This window comes from Dermacentor variabilis, chromosome 8 (genome assembly GCF_050947875.1).
Source record: "Dermacentor variabilis isolate Ectoservices chromosome 8, ASM5094787v1, whole genome shotgun sequence".
In the NCBI taxonomy this organism is placed as follows: domain Eukaryota; kingdom Metazoa; phylum Arthropoda; class Arachnida; order Ixodida; family Ixodidae; genus Dermacentor; species Dermacentor variabilis.
The window spans coordinates 73100666-73115189 of NC_134575.1; the positions used below are offsets into that span (position 1 = coordinate 73100666).

The window sequence follows — 14524 nt, forward strand, 5'->3', positions numbered from 1 at the left end:
TCAGTTTCTATCTGTGTCTCTTGTACAGCAATAATGTCCAGATTATTTTCGATGAACAGGCGATTAAGCTGGTACTGCTTCTTCTTTGCCGTAAGTCCCCACACGTTAATCGTGCCTCCGCGTAAGGGTGTTTCAATGCGTATCGCCATTTCTACGGTGAAGAGATCAAGGTCGATAGATACCAATAAGTTTGCAGCTCCCGTCAGTGACGAAGGATCACTCACATTACCGTGGCGAGTCTGCGTTCAGCCTGCACTGTTGACTGGTCTTCCATCGGCAGATCAGAAGTAGCAGCATTTTCCACCCCCCCCTCCCGACACCCCCCCCCCCCCCCGGCACGGGCAAAAACACGCGAACGCACGACCTGTTAAGTCCGCTGCGTCGCCGCCGCCTTTCTGTCCGGCGGTATGGTTGGCGTTGGTCTAAAGGTTGGCCTCCGACCAGTTGCTGTCTTCACAGATGGTTCGCCCGCACTTTGAGTGCATGCATTCTGCTCTTCGCCGGTACTTTCTTCGTGCGTGCTTTTGGCCGCTGCCGCTGCTTTGCTGGTTTCCGTAGTGTCCATTACGCTTGAATCGTCCTCACTCGTTGCTGCGGAGGGTTGCTTGCTTGTACTTGCGTCATTATTTGTTTCAGCGTCCTTAGCTGATGTAGTCTTGCCCGATGTCGGTATGGCTTCACTCGCAACCTGCTCTACATCTCGTTTCGTAGAATTTGTGGCTGGGTCTTTCTTTGAAACTGGCGCCAGAGATGGTCTCGACGCACTGGCACTTTCCTCTGCGTCGACTTCGTCCATGAGGTGCTCGTTGACGACTCCCTCACTTCTCGATGGCCCCGCAACGTTTGCATACGTGCGCACGCACTGACTTTCTTCGTGGCCGAAGCGTTGACACACAGAGCAACGTGGCAAGCGGCACTCGCGCCTGATGTGCCCCGTACGGTTGCACCGAAGACACAGTGGAGCACGACCTGGCACGACCACTAGCGCCATTATGCCTGCCACTCGTAGCTGATGCGGTAGATCGTCAAGTGTCACGCCTGGCTTCAGCTTGAGGGTCACTGTACGCATAGACGACCCCTTGTCCGTGATGCCTGGTACACGCCATTGCTCTTTCTGGACGTCGTTGACTTTCCCGTATGGAGCAAACGCCGCTTGTACGTCTTCGTCGTGCACATTGTGCAGCAACCAGTGGAGTTTAACCCGGACATCCCGGTTGTGTGGATCCACAACCAAACATCGTCGTTCCTTGACTCGAACTTCCGTATACTTCAGCATTTTCTTTGTCGCCTCTGCACTCTCGAACGTCACCGCCCAGACGTGGTTCATCTGGAAAGCCCCCAAGGCGACCACCTCGGGGAGCAATTTCAAATGAGCCAGCATGTCGCGAAAATCTTCGACACGGAATGGTCTCGCTTTCACGTCGCCGTGAAGAAAAACTGTGTTTAAAACACACGAACCTGTAGGCAGTGGCGGCAAAACAACATGGTATTCCGGTTCAACGGACGCAGGCATCCTGTTTCCGCGGCTTGGCATAGCCGCAAACACCGCCCCTACGGAGCGCGACATTCGACGTCCGTACCGAACGGTAGCCGGAAGTAGAATCACTGAGCCACGAGTTCGATGCTTCAAAGCGGTACAAAAGCGCCTCTAGTGAACACGGTGTTGCCTTAGAAACGAGCTGTTTCTAAGGCTCAGGCGTGTGTCGCTTGCTCAGGCGCACATTTCGTTGTCGTGCCGAACGCTGAGTTGCTCGACGCTCACCGCGTCCGATGCGGGGCGCGTAGTCGCTGCGCCGTAGCCCATTGTCTTACACCCCTTGGCGGGTCGACGGGGACGCTGTCGCGTTCCACTCTTGAAGGCGAAGCTTAAGCGTCCTCCAATTTTTTATTTCTGTGGCCAGACCACGTGACCTAAAGCTTAGAGTGCGTTCTGTTGTCTATCATCGTGCACGTGGGGGTTTACGTTTCTTGCACTGATTTCTCATGATCCGCAGATTCAGATAGTTGGGATGAAGTGTTTACGCAGTTATTAAGTTAGTGTTCTACCTGCCATAGCCAATGTCTGCAGGAACAATCTTTGCTTTAGCCTTATCACGCAATACTTGTTGTTTGTAAAAGGCAATGCTAAACGAATAAGTTGACACACTGTCGCAATATCATCTGGCCAGGAAGGATTGTGCTGAGACTGGACACACACCATCAGTGGTGACAGAATATTCTTAAAATGATATCGCCCTTCCGACATGAAAGCCATGATTATTCATTGTGAACAAGCATTCCATTAGGGGGCCAGAAATTCAAGTTTCTCATACTTCATACCTTGGCTTCTTCATACTTTTTACAATTCATACTTCTCATACTTCTTACCATCGCTAGGCTCCTACAATTAGTGCAGCCTCCTTTGGTGACTGCCCGCATTCGCATGCGCTGTCTAGCACATGTTACCAGTAGGCACTAGTGATATTGCTAAAGCTGCCTATTTCTTCTATACGGTTCTTTGATTATCTTCTGCAGGGTTCACGCCTGTACATTACAATGTTCATTCTTTGCAGGCAAGTTGCAACAAAACTTCTGTTTCCCCTTCGATCGCTGCTTTTGAATGGCTATATTTAAGAGAGTGCCGACGCACATATGTTAAGGTGTAAGAACTCTACCGCACAATTCTCGCTCATAAAAAGGCATAATGAGAAAGTAATCTCCTGGATACTGAAGGTTAAACATATTCGTAGAAACAAATATTCCGTCAACCTCCTCGGCGCGATGTTTTGTGAATTAAAGAAAAAATTGTCCAATTTATTCCTGCGGATTTGCTTACGAAAATTAGTGCAAGCCATATTAGAAGCGTGTACGAACGCAAAATCTAAACCATTTATTGCAAAAGTCAAGCTCAATAGCACTATGTACGGAAAACGGATCAAATAATTGGAGAGAAAGTCGACATTCAAAAAGAGTGAAACGATATATTCAATCTGCTATGTTCGTCTTTTGACATTTTTACCAGAAATGCCCGGAAGAATCCGCTGCGCCCATGGCTCGGAGGGTGTTCAAAGTATAACGCCAATCAAGTGCTCTTTAGTATTTTTTCTTAGCGTTTTGACGTCTTCAACCTTAATTTAACGAAAAAAAATGACGTCAATATTGGTGTGTCGGAGTCCTCGCATAATATTTCCCTCTGCGTATTGGATCCTGCGTCAATGCACTTCGATATTTTTAACTGGAGAGAATATTTTACTATCCATTTTTATGCTTAAGGTTTATTTGAAATGTTAAGGTCATCTACTGCTGTGAGGAAGCCTAAATCTCTTATAACAGTAACGTGTGAATGTTAGCTTTTCCTCCTATACACGAAATGAAATTCTGGCTTGAGAAGGATGGAGGTGGCGATCTTAGATTTTCTTTCATGCTATAGTACATATCTTGGCAAATATCTTACCCTGTTAGTATTGATAATACTGGTGACAAATGCTTGATTTCGCTGGCTGTACAGTGTGCTTTATAGCGTCAGTTTTGTGGGCACATTTATCATTGTGGATGAAATTGAGGTACCGTCTCTTTCTTGCACAAAAAAGTTTCTTTCCTTCTTGCTTGCAATTTTCCAAGCGCATAATTAAACTACAATTCCTCGCCAACAAAAGCTGACGCTATCACATAATTTTTCTACATTAAAAAAAACGTAATTTCTTTTTAGTATTCCGAATAGGGCACCGTTGCATGTTTTGTGCTACCATGGCGTCTGATAGAGAATCATGCCTTAATGTTGTTTCTTCTCTAGGCGTTAGAAGAGTGCCAATAGATATGAATGCCTTAACTTATATGAATTTGGTTTTCTAATCGCTCGCCTACATGCTCAAGCATTCACAAGTACTAAAAATGTCGCAGTTTAAATGTACCAACACTGTACGACTTGTGCGACTGCCTTACTCAGGGTATATGTGAAAGCTCGTTCCTTGAAACTGAACAAATTTTTCAGTACTTCAGCATGCGTCGTTACTATGTGGTATTCTGGGAACACTTAATGGATAAACAATGCCAAGTGTTATCAGAAACTGTTGCTAGCCTTGGTGAGTTTTTTAAGCTGGTGCTTGCAGACATTGCGTAACTGACGCGTGCGAGACTACATTCCATAGGCTATTTGGCAAAATATGCCCTGCACATTGCTATGTGACAGAGAATGAATAGGTGGCACCCTCGGCATGGCCCCTGAGATCAAAGGTATGATCCCAATCTCGTAGGACAAGCTGCACCTTAGCCGATAACTTAGAGTAGATAAATATGTAGGCCACCATTTGTACCAGGGTGTTTACAGGTGTCATCTTGTTATCAAGAAAAGTAATGTCGCCTGCATTTTCCTAAAACATCTGCGATTGCGCCACAGTGCTGCCTCCCACCTAGAGGGAAGCCGCATAAACAGGCACTTCGGCACCTGTTGTGCGGACTATGCAAGCGATGCCACTTGTGGCCTTTCTTCGATCGATGCAATGTAGCAGCAAACGCAACAAATTTTGTTGGAAATGCGCCACATGTTTTCGGTGGAAAATTTCGGTGCCAAAAGAGGCATCACAACACCACCAAGCCTGGTGAGACCCAAGACCGCCTTCCTCCGGAATATTCGCCCTCCAGCCACCATCACACTTCAACTTCGAAAGACGGTGCGAATGGCAAGCATGGTCGCATTATTTCGACGATTATCGGTTTTCATCAGGACTGAGCAAGGAGAGCGAGAAATCTCTGCTTTACAAATTGGATAAACAAGCAAGGACGATATTTGAAACCTTCGGCTTGCTGGAATACGACGCCAAGAAATACGAGGGCCGCGGAGGTAAGTTTGATGAGCACTTCGTGGCTGCTCCCAACGTGGTGTACGAATGCGCTTGCTTTGATTGCAGAAGCCAGAATCCAGGTGAATACGTCGACAACTTCGTCACAACTCTGCACACGCTTGCCGACAGGTGCCACTTGGGCGCTTTCAAAGAGTGAGTGATTCGTGACCTCTTTGTCCTTGGCCTCAAGGACGCGAAGCTCTACGAAACACTGCAAAGGGACGCCGACCTCACACTGGCAAGCGCCGTTGTCAAGGACCGTTTGAAACAGCACACGAGCAGCAGCAGCAGTGGTGAAACAACATCAGATCGTCCTTGAAGTCATCAGATCGTTGAAGTCAAGGCCTGAACGCTGGCCTCACGCCATCGTGTTCGTACCCGAAGAGCCCTCAAACAACCTCCGACTGCTAAACAGGCAAGAACTATCTGTTTTCTTGGAAGGGGTCGTGCCGAATGAAATTAAGGATATTCGGATAAATGCACGCAAAAATGTCCTCGCAATCGATGTTACCAACGGGAGTGCGCTCGAAAAACTGAAGCAAATCTCGGTGCTAGGGCGCATCAAAGTGCGTTCATATATCCCGATGGATGACGCATCCACAGCAGGTGTCATTTCTGACATCGATGTCGCCATTCCCAACGCGGACTTGCCTATCCTCGTCAAACCAGCAAGTGAGGGTGTTTTCATCACGCGTGTGAGCCGCCTTGGAACATCGCGCTGCGTCAAACTGATCTTCAAAGGAGATTGCTTACCAACACACGTCAAAGTCGGTCACTTCCGACACCCTGTTCGGCCCTTCATACCAAAGCCTCTTCAATGCCATCAGTGCTTCAGGCTTGGACATGTCAAGGGTGTCTGCCCAAACTCGATACTATGTCCCCGTTGTGCTGAACCTCATGCGGAGGAGACGTGCCGGGCTACTGTCCTAAAGTGCGGCAACTGTAATGGTTGCCATGCTGCCTCGTCTAGGGACTGCCCTCGCATCAAGAAAGAGGTCGCTGTTCTCAAGCAAATGGTTCGGGACAATTCGACACACAAGGAGGCTGCTGCAACGATCCGGCGTCGGCGTCGGCGTCACCGAACCGCCTCAAAAAAGGCAGAGCCGCGAAAGGAGAGGGCCGCTTCCATTGTAGCACCCACTTTCTCCAATCAGGCCAAAAAGGGGCTGAACAGCACAAGGAAGTCGCCTGAAAGGAATTTGTCTCAAGAAGAATGGCCTGCGCTTCCAAGCCAGCAATCTCCCACAGAACTACAGATTGTCAAGCCCGCTCGGGAGCGTGCTCCTGCTGCTGATGCCACGCCTAAAGCAGATCGTCAAGTCCTTTCAATGCTACGTCCCCTCATAGATGCCATTCGAGTGATTCTGTCGAACCTTGGAACTACGTCTGCTCAAAATGCACTGAAAGTACTGGACGCCTTAAACCCAGTGCTTGAGTGCCTCGAATATAGACATGGTCAGCCATCGCCCATCGTTTCGAGAGGAAGTCAAGGCAGCGTCAATCATACAATGGAACGCAAGAGGACTAAAATCACGCCTTTCGGATTTTCGTCAGTATATATATACTCATTTGTTCCCAGTCATTGTCATATGTGAGCCTAATGTGTCAAAACCAGTCAGATTATCGGGATACGAAGCTGTTATATCCGCAACAACTAATGCATGCAGCAAAGTCATCGTTTTTCTTCGTCAAGAACTGACATATGTTCGCCAGCCGATTCCGCCTCATGATAAAAATCAATACGTTTGCCTAACAATTAAAAAGGGCAAACTCATGTTTACACTTGTTGGCGTTTATGTATCGCCTTCAAGTGTTTTTGATCCCAAACGATTAACGAACATCTTGTCTGTGTGCCCTGCCCCATATGTCATCATCGGAGATTTTAATGCGCACCATATAGCATGGGGAAGCGCAAGAACAAATGCAAGAGGGCAAAGACTTGCAAACTTCGCCTGTAACCACGGCCTTTCACTCCTGAATGACGGCAGCCCCACGTTTATACGAGGCGTGAATTATGGCAGCTGTCTTGACCTAGCTTTCGTCTCCAGCAGTTTCACAAGATATGTTAAATGGTTTTCGGATATCGAGACACACGGGAGCGATCATATTCCCACATACCTTGTCATCAAAGGAATGTCCAGTCCCACCCCACGGAACACCATTCGATTAATTGACTGGACCACTTTTACTTCCACCATGGAGGATGCTTGTCGAGAGGGCTTGTCCTCTGGATTAGAGGAAGCAATCAAGTCTGCAATGCTACACGCCGCGCGCACGGTCACGGTTTCGTCGAAGCACACGGAATTGGATATACAGTTGGAGCGACTTCGTGCACTCCGTCGTCGTGCGAAGCGGCGTTACCGACGTACAAAATCCATCGAAGACCTTAGGACAGCCAGACGACTACAAAAGAAACTTCAACGTCGCATGGATAGATTGGCATCTCGACGTTGGGCAAGATTTTGCCAGTCACTAGACCCCCGAAAGCCACTTTCCCACATCTGGAGAACCATACGTGGTCTACGTTCCTTCCCTGAACAACGCTTCCCATTCAAAGCGCTGGCGCTCTTCCAGGGGCGGCTAGAGGCTGATGTTGCAGAAGACTTTTGTGCAAGGATCGCTGGCCAAGCAACCGGTCCAGGCTTTCGAGCCCCCAGTCGCATCCCTGTTTCACGTGACGGCCGCATGGATCTTCCTTTCATAATGGAGGAACTAGAAGCGGCTCTTGCTCTATGCAGGCGTTCTTCATCCGCGGGACCAGATGGAATATCCTACCGCGCCTTGAACAACCTGAGGGATGGCGCACGGAGAGAACTGTTACATCTCTACAACTTATCTTGGCAGGATGGCATGGTTCCCGAAGAATGGAAGATAAGCCGCTTGGTCCCTCTCCTGAAGCAAGGCAAGTCCCCACTTGAACCCACCTCATACCGCCCAATAGCGCTGGCCAGCTGTGTGGGAAAGATAATGGAAAAGATGATCCTTGCCCGCTTGGAGTGGTACCTGGAGCACTACAACATGTTACCGAATTGCATGGCTGGTTTTCGTCGAGATCTCTCTTCAGTAGACAGTGTTGTTGATCTCGCTACGTACGTCCAGCTTCAAAAGTCACGCAAAAGATTATGTGCAGCTTTGTTCTTGGATGTCAAGGGGGCATACGATAACGTATCTCACGAGGCTATCCTCGATGCTCTTGAGATGGTTGGTCTAGGTGGTCGAGTTTTCCAATGGATCTCTCATTACCTTTTTATGAGATCTTTCTTTGTCTGTACCGGTGATGGTAAAACCGCACTACACTACACGTACCGAGGTGTTCCTCAAGGCGGTGTACTAAGCCCTACCCTATTCAACCTCACACTCATTGGTCTCGTTGATAATCTGCAAGCAGCGATCAAGATATCAATGTACGCCGACGACATATGTATATGGACCTCAGGTGTGACACGTCCTCAGATACGTGCAAGACTTCAAAAAGCTGCTACTCTAATAGTTATATACCTCCGCAACCAAGGTCTTGAAATCTCGTCAGACAAATGTGCACTGATGGCGTTCACTCGCAAACCAATGACACCCTACGCCATATCAATAAATGGCCAGTTAATTTCTTATGAGAAGACTCACAAATTTCTTGGCATAATCATTGATAGAGATCTCTCATGGAGCCCCCACGTGACCTACTTGAAGAAGCGTCTGACAGCAATCTCCCAACTTTTCAAGTTTCTGGGAGGAAAGACTTGGGGAATGTCAGTGCATGCAATGTTGGAATTGTACAGGGCTCTTTTTCTGGGCTTCTTGAGATACAGTTTGCCCGTATTGACCAACACCTGCCAGACAAATCTCCGTGCTCTACAGGCTATTCAAGCTCGGGCTCTCAGGGTTTGTCTTGGTTTGCCAAAATGCACATCGATAGCAGCGACTATTGCGATTGCTCGGGACCAACCCATACAAACACACATTGCGGTAGAAGTGTTGAGAGTGCACATTAGGCACGTTGCCCGTGCCTGTTCCCACCATCTGGCAACACTACCGTCAGAAAGGCCGCAGGCAGCATTTTGTACTACGATTTCGGAGTATTCCACCTGCCTCCCGTCAGGCTTCACCCCCGCAACTAAGCCATCGATTCCTCCATGGTGTTTGGCTCGACCCGCAGTGCACCTCACCGTACCAGGAATCAGAAAAAATCTGAGCTGTCATCACCTGCTCTTAAACAACTAACTCTGCTCCTTTTGCACGAGAAGTACGCCGAACACGTACATATTTATACTGATGGATCGACAACTCTCCAGTGTTCCTCTGGAGCCGTGGTCTTCCCAGCGAAAGCCACCACCATCAGTTTCAAGACATGTCACCCAACGACACCGATGGCCGCGGAACTTGCAGCCCTTCGCGCTGCACTTCGTCTCGTCAGCCAAGAGCAACCTCGAAGGTGGTCAATATTCAGTGACTCGAAGGCTGCACTGCAATCTTTGCTATCGGCCCTGCGGCGCAGACCACACGAACAACTGGTATTTGAGATTAGAGAACTCATTCATACCTTAACTGAGAAAGGACACCACGTGACATTTCAGTGGCTTCCAAGTCACTGCGGAGTCATAGGGAATGAACACGCTGACAACGCTGCTCGGTCGGCTCTTCAAGGGGACGAAGAGGAGCCGATACCGTTATCAAGGACAGATGCCGCTCGAAAACTTCGAATGATCAGCCGTGACATCACGTTCTCCTTGTGGAACGCTGGAAGTTTTCACGACTACCGACTCCACAATCTTGACTACTCTCTACGCCTTTGTATTCCAGCTGGACTCTGCCGTCGCGAAGCTACCCTGCTTTGTCGACTATGGCTAGGGGTGGCTTTCACCAAGTCTTTCGCTTACCGAATTGGATGGGCCGACGACGCCACGTGTGAGGACTGTGATAACGAGGAGACTTTTCAACACCTTCTTTGTGACTGTCCTCGATATAATTTACAGAGACAATCACTCGCAACCGCGATAGCGCGCTTTGACCAAAGACCTTTCACAGAGGAACTTATTTTACAATACCGCCATCACAAGCCATCGCAGCAGAGGGCGACGAGGGCACTGTTGCGGTTTTTGAGGGCGACAGGATTGGACAGGCGGCTGTAGGCTGAACAAATGTTGATAGTGTGGCAAGTGTCACTGTGCTGTGCGATGACAGTATTCGGTGCCAGTGACCGATGGTGACTGTGTGTCTAGGCTCCTTCCTTTCCTTATCTCTACTTTGTTACCACTTTACCTCCCCCTCCCCTCTCTCCCCAGTGTAGGGTAGCCAACCGGATCTTTTTCTCTGGTTAACCTCCCTGCCTTTCCCCTTTCCTCTCTCTCTCTCTCAGATCCTACTTTACGACGATGGAAACAGACGTGGACGCTATCGAAGAGAAGAGCGCGTATTTGCCACTTCTTCGAATTGACCACCTCGCGCACCACGTAGGGGGAACCACAACTCAAGGCAAAGCTTAGCGATGTTCATTCTGTCGACAAGCGCCGCATCTAAGGCTTCCGTGCCCGGCTAAGGCAGGAAAGTGCTAACACTGCAACGTTAAGAGGAAGCTTTAGCACGGGCTCAACTCCGACAAGGCTTATTATTTTTGGCTGCTGAGATAGGATTATTAAAAAAAAGGCCCCTCGGTTAACTCGCTTTCTTCTCGTTTATTACATAATGAGGCTTTCGAATCCGGAAACATTCATGCCTTCAGGTAGCTCATGTGGGTTTATTGACCAGTAGCCTGCACCCAAAAAGATTACGTCCTCTTGCCACCTGTGGTAGAAAGAATCTACATCCGCCGCCGCGGTTTATGAGTGGTGGCGCTGGCCAACAGCCGCGGGGTTAGTTCTAGTAGTAACACATAAATGATCCAGAAAGTTGACGGGAAGACGGCACCGCGGTAGGTCCATTGGTTGATCATCGCAAGCGTAATTCGAAGACGCGAGATGGTACCCCACCTGCCGCAAGTTTTTATCCACTTTCAATTCCATTAACTTATAATTTCTTTATTTAAATTAGTAATTACAAGTGATTTACCCTCTGTTGTCCTTGGAATCTTTGTTTGTTGGCTTCTTATGATACAACCATTTTCTTGCATGGCACCAGCCTTTGACAAAAATCACGAAAATAAATACATCATTTGTCAGGCAAGAGTCGTTTGTGAAGTTACTTTGTCGTGTGGTGGAAAGTTCATGGGAAAAACCGAGAAATTCGTGAAAGATAGGCCAAGGCAACTTCAGAGCAGTCTGAATCCATGAACCGGCCTCGCTTCGACAACGAGCAGCAGCGACGCACTTCTTATCCGGCGCAGCGGTACCTTATCACTTAATCAGGGTAGAGAGAATATGACGATCACGACAGATACCCTATGCCGCGCTGGCGGAAATGAAGGCTTTGAGTGACACCGTGATGTCGACCACCTGGTGCGTGCTATAGTTGCGGGGTTCCTGGCCACATCCGCCACCGACCTTTCCGAGAAGAACCTCAACGAGCGACGTGCCAGCCCAATTATCGACCATATTCTGCGTCATGCCCTCCACGCCCGCCAATCAATCGCGGACTTCGTCAAGGTAGCTTCTAGAATCCATCACCTGCCTTCGATAGCAGCTTAACTCCACCACCTGCTCCACGTGCTCCGCGGTCTCTGTCGCCGCGGTGGCGCCTGCTATCCCCACCACCGGAAAACTAGGTAGTTTTCATGCTGAAAAACAAAGTTCACGTGCTTGTTGACGATATACCTACAATGGCTCTTGTAAATACTGGGGCACCAATTTCCGTGATAACTGTAAGTTTTAAAGCCCTACTAGTACAAAAATGGATGTTTTCTTGGAATTTCTACGTTTTGTAGTGTTAGTGGTGACACCTTATTAGTGTAACCACTAACACAAAACGTAACATGATACAACATAAAAAAAAACTAAGACACAGATTTGCCTCCATGTGGAGCCAGAATTTAATTTCATGCATGCGGGCAAATACTAACATTCATACTATCCTGGCAAAGGAGAATTAGGCCCCCTCAAAGCAGTACATGACCTTAAGGAGTCACGTAAAGCACAAGCATCGAAATGAATAACAAAAGTTTCTTTCGTATTATATAAATAAAAGAGCTTTGACGCAGGAGTGAATATGCAGACCGAAATATCATGCGAGGACTCCGACACCTCAATGTTGACGTCATTCTTTTGCATTAAATGAAGGTTGAAGATCTATAAACGCTAGGAAAAAATACGAAAGAACATTTGACTGTTCATATATATCGAATTCGTTCCGAGTCATGGGCGTGTCGGCTTCACCTGCGTATTTCTGGTAAAAATGGCAAAGGACGAACATACGCCGTCGAATATATCGTTTCACTTTTTGTCAACATGGACTTTCTCTTCAGTGACTTGATTCATTTTCACGTAAATATCGCTTTAAGCTGGACTTTTTCAATAAATGGTTGAGATCTTGAGTCCGCACACGCTTCTAACATTGCCTACATGCATTTCGTATTGAATTTCTTAGTAACAAATTCAGGCATCTTTTCTTTAATTCACAATAATATCATTGCGTTGAGGAGGCTAACATAATATTTGCTGCTACGAATCTGTTTCAGCTTCAGTACCCAGGAGAGTAATGCCTCATTACGTGTTTCTTTGAGCGATAATTTTGCGGTAGTGTTTGTACAGCTCTAAAGATGGGCGTCGGCATTCGCTTAAAAAGAGCCGTTCAAAAGCAGTAGCAGAAGTTCCGTCGCAACTTCTCCACAAAGCATGAACATTGTAATGCGGAGGCATGCACCAGAAGATAATCGAAGAACTTTGTGTGGCAGAATTATACAGGCAGTTTTAGCTATATAAGAGGTTCTTTCTGGTAGCATGTGCTAGCTAGCACATGCGGACGCTGGCAGTCGTCCAAGGTGGCAGCAGTAATTGTAAAAGACTAGCGATGAAACAATACAGACTGTGGTCAAAGTAAGAAGCATGAGAAACTTGAATTTCTGGCCCCGGAAAGAAGCTTTGTTGACCACGAATCACATTCGCCAAGAGCCTTTCCAGTGCCGCCACAGAGCGCCACTAGCCGTATATCATGCGAGAGTCACGTTAGGGAGCAATTATTAAATAATAAAGCACACAAATGAACGAAAAAAAGCATGGAGTATGCGATCTATAAAACAACAAACACTGAAAAATAAACGAAATTCATTGTTGTATGTGTCTTTTATTTTGAATCCTCATGTTTAGTATGAACATATTTATCACCACATATACAGCTCCCCTGGTGGTCCGCCTTACAGAGAGCAATGGCTCTCTGCAATGGTCCTCTGAGCAATGATCCGTATACACATGAGATTACGTCGTCCACGAAGACCCTAAGCATGATATTAACAGCACAGATGTCTTGGAAGGAACATGTAAGTCTTATTTGCTGAAAATTGCGAAAATTGTTAGTGTAAAAACCAAAATGGAATTGCATTGCCTTTCAATATTAGCGTCTCATTTACCATTCGGTTTTCCATTCACGCCTCAATTACTTTTCACTGATATGGGGTCACTACCGCGCAAACTATTGAAACGCTAGAAATACTTTAAAAGAAAGCAATTCGGGTGATGGCAAATATTTCTTATGGCGAACAAGCGCAAGGGCTTTTGGAACAATACAGAATAATCAGTGCTTGTGACATACATTCGTTCAGCACTTTACTAAACTATAGATGTGCTATGGCGAGAAAACTCGGTTCATATCAAAACATCTTAAGTTCACAAGAAAATAAAAGTACATTTTCATATTGTCACCAGCCACCACAATACCAGATCCCCTTTTAGCGTAACTTATTATTGCATTGCACTGCCTTCCCTACTTAACTACTTTAACCAAGGAAGCATATCTGCTATCACTATACAAAAAGCGAAAAGTTTGGACTTGTTCCTATAGTAGTTTCTTGCTAGGATGTAGCAGTTTCGCTGAATTTCTGATATACTCTCGCCGTGTTTACACGTTCGCACTTGTAACTATGATCCCTATAATCCAGGTTCCGGCTGCAGCGATTCTGTCCGGATCCTGCGACAGGGTCTGCGTTGTGGACTCGATGCTACAAAGGGCGTCTTAACTCATAATCTTCGAGGATGTGATAACGACGTGTGCTACGTATCCGGGGTTTCTGTCGCAAATGCAGCATCATATATGCAGATCTTTTTTCTCAACTCTTTATTTTTTGAAGTGGGCTCACATAGACTCGTACACTTCAAAGTATGTAAAATTATGTTTAGAAGAAAATTGAAAGCGTTCCTAAATTGTAACGCGTTTTCTTTACTCTTTCTGTAAGTCGTCATAATCGTTGTGTTGTAATATTATGTGGAATTGATATATTTTGTCAAAATAGTAGTTTGCAAGATAAGACACTGTAGTTGTATAATGAGCGCTCTTTTGCTTAAGGGACACTAAAGTGAAAAAACGATTTCTTCTGCATGAGTAAATTGCCGTTCTACAACACCAAAAACACCACTCTTACAAGGATAAGACGTTTGGTAAGCCAGAAAAAGCGCAAGAACGAAATACGGGTGGCGACACCTACTTGAGTTCCCGTATCTGGTGGCTGTGACGTCTTGGATTTTGATGGCATCTTCTAGGACCTACTAATTATATATAGCGGTACTTATTGACTACATTGTGTTCTAAAGGAACCAAACATTAAACATGGCGATTTTCGGGATTTTTTA

General features: G+C 46.8%; 1 protein-coding gene across 1 annotated transcript; it reads right to left on the reverse strand.

Annotated features, from left to right (window-relative positions):
- Nucleotides 1-367: 367 nt before the first annotated feature.
- On the reverse strand, nt 368-1630 carry LOC142591442 (uncharacterized). The gene has a single exon (XM_075703770.1). It carries the CDS (start codon nt 1565-1567, stop codon nt 368-370), a length of 1200 nt encoding a protein of 399 aa, XP_075559885.1. The 5' UTR covers nt 1568-1630.
- Between the last annotated feature and the right edge of the window lie 12894 nt (nt 1631-14524).

Excerpts from the sequence above, each read along its gene's own strand:
- LOC142591442 (XM_075703770.1), bottom strand. The coding sequence starts at position 1,567 with ATGTCGCGCTCCGTAGGGGCGGTGTTTGCGGCTATGCCAAGCCGCGGA.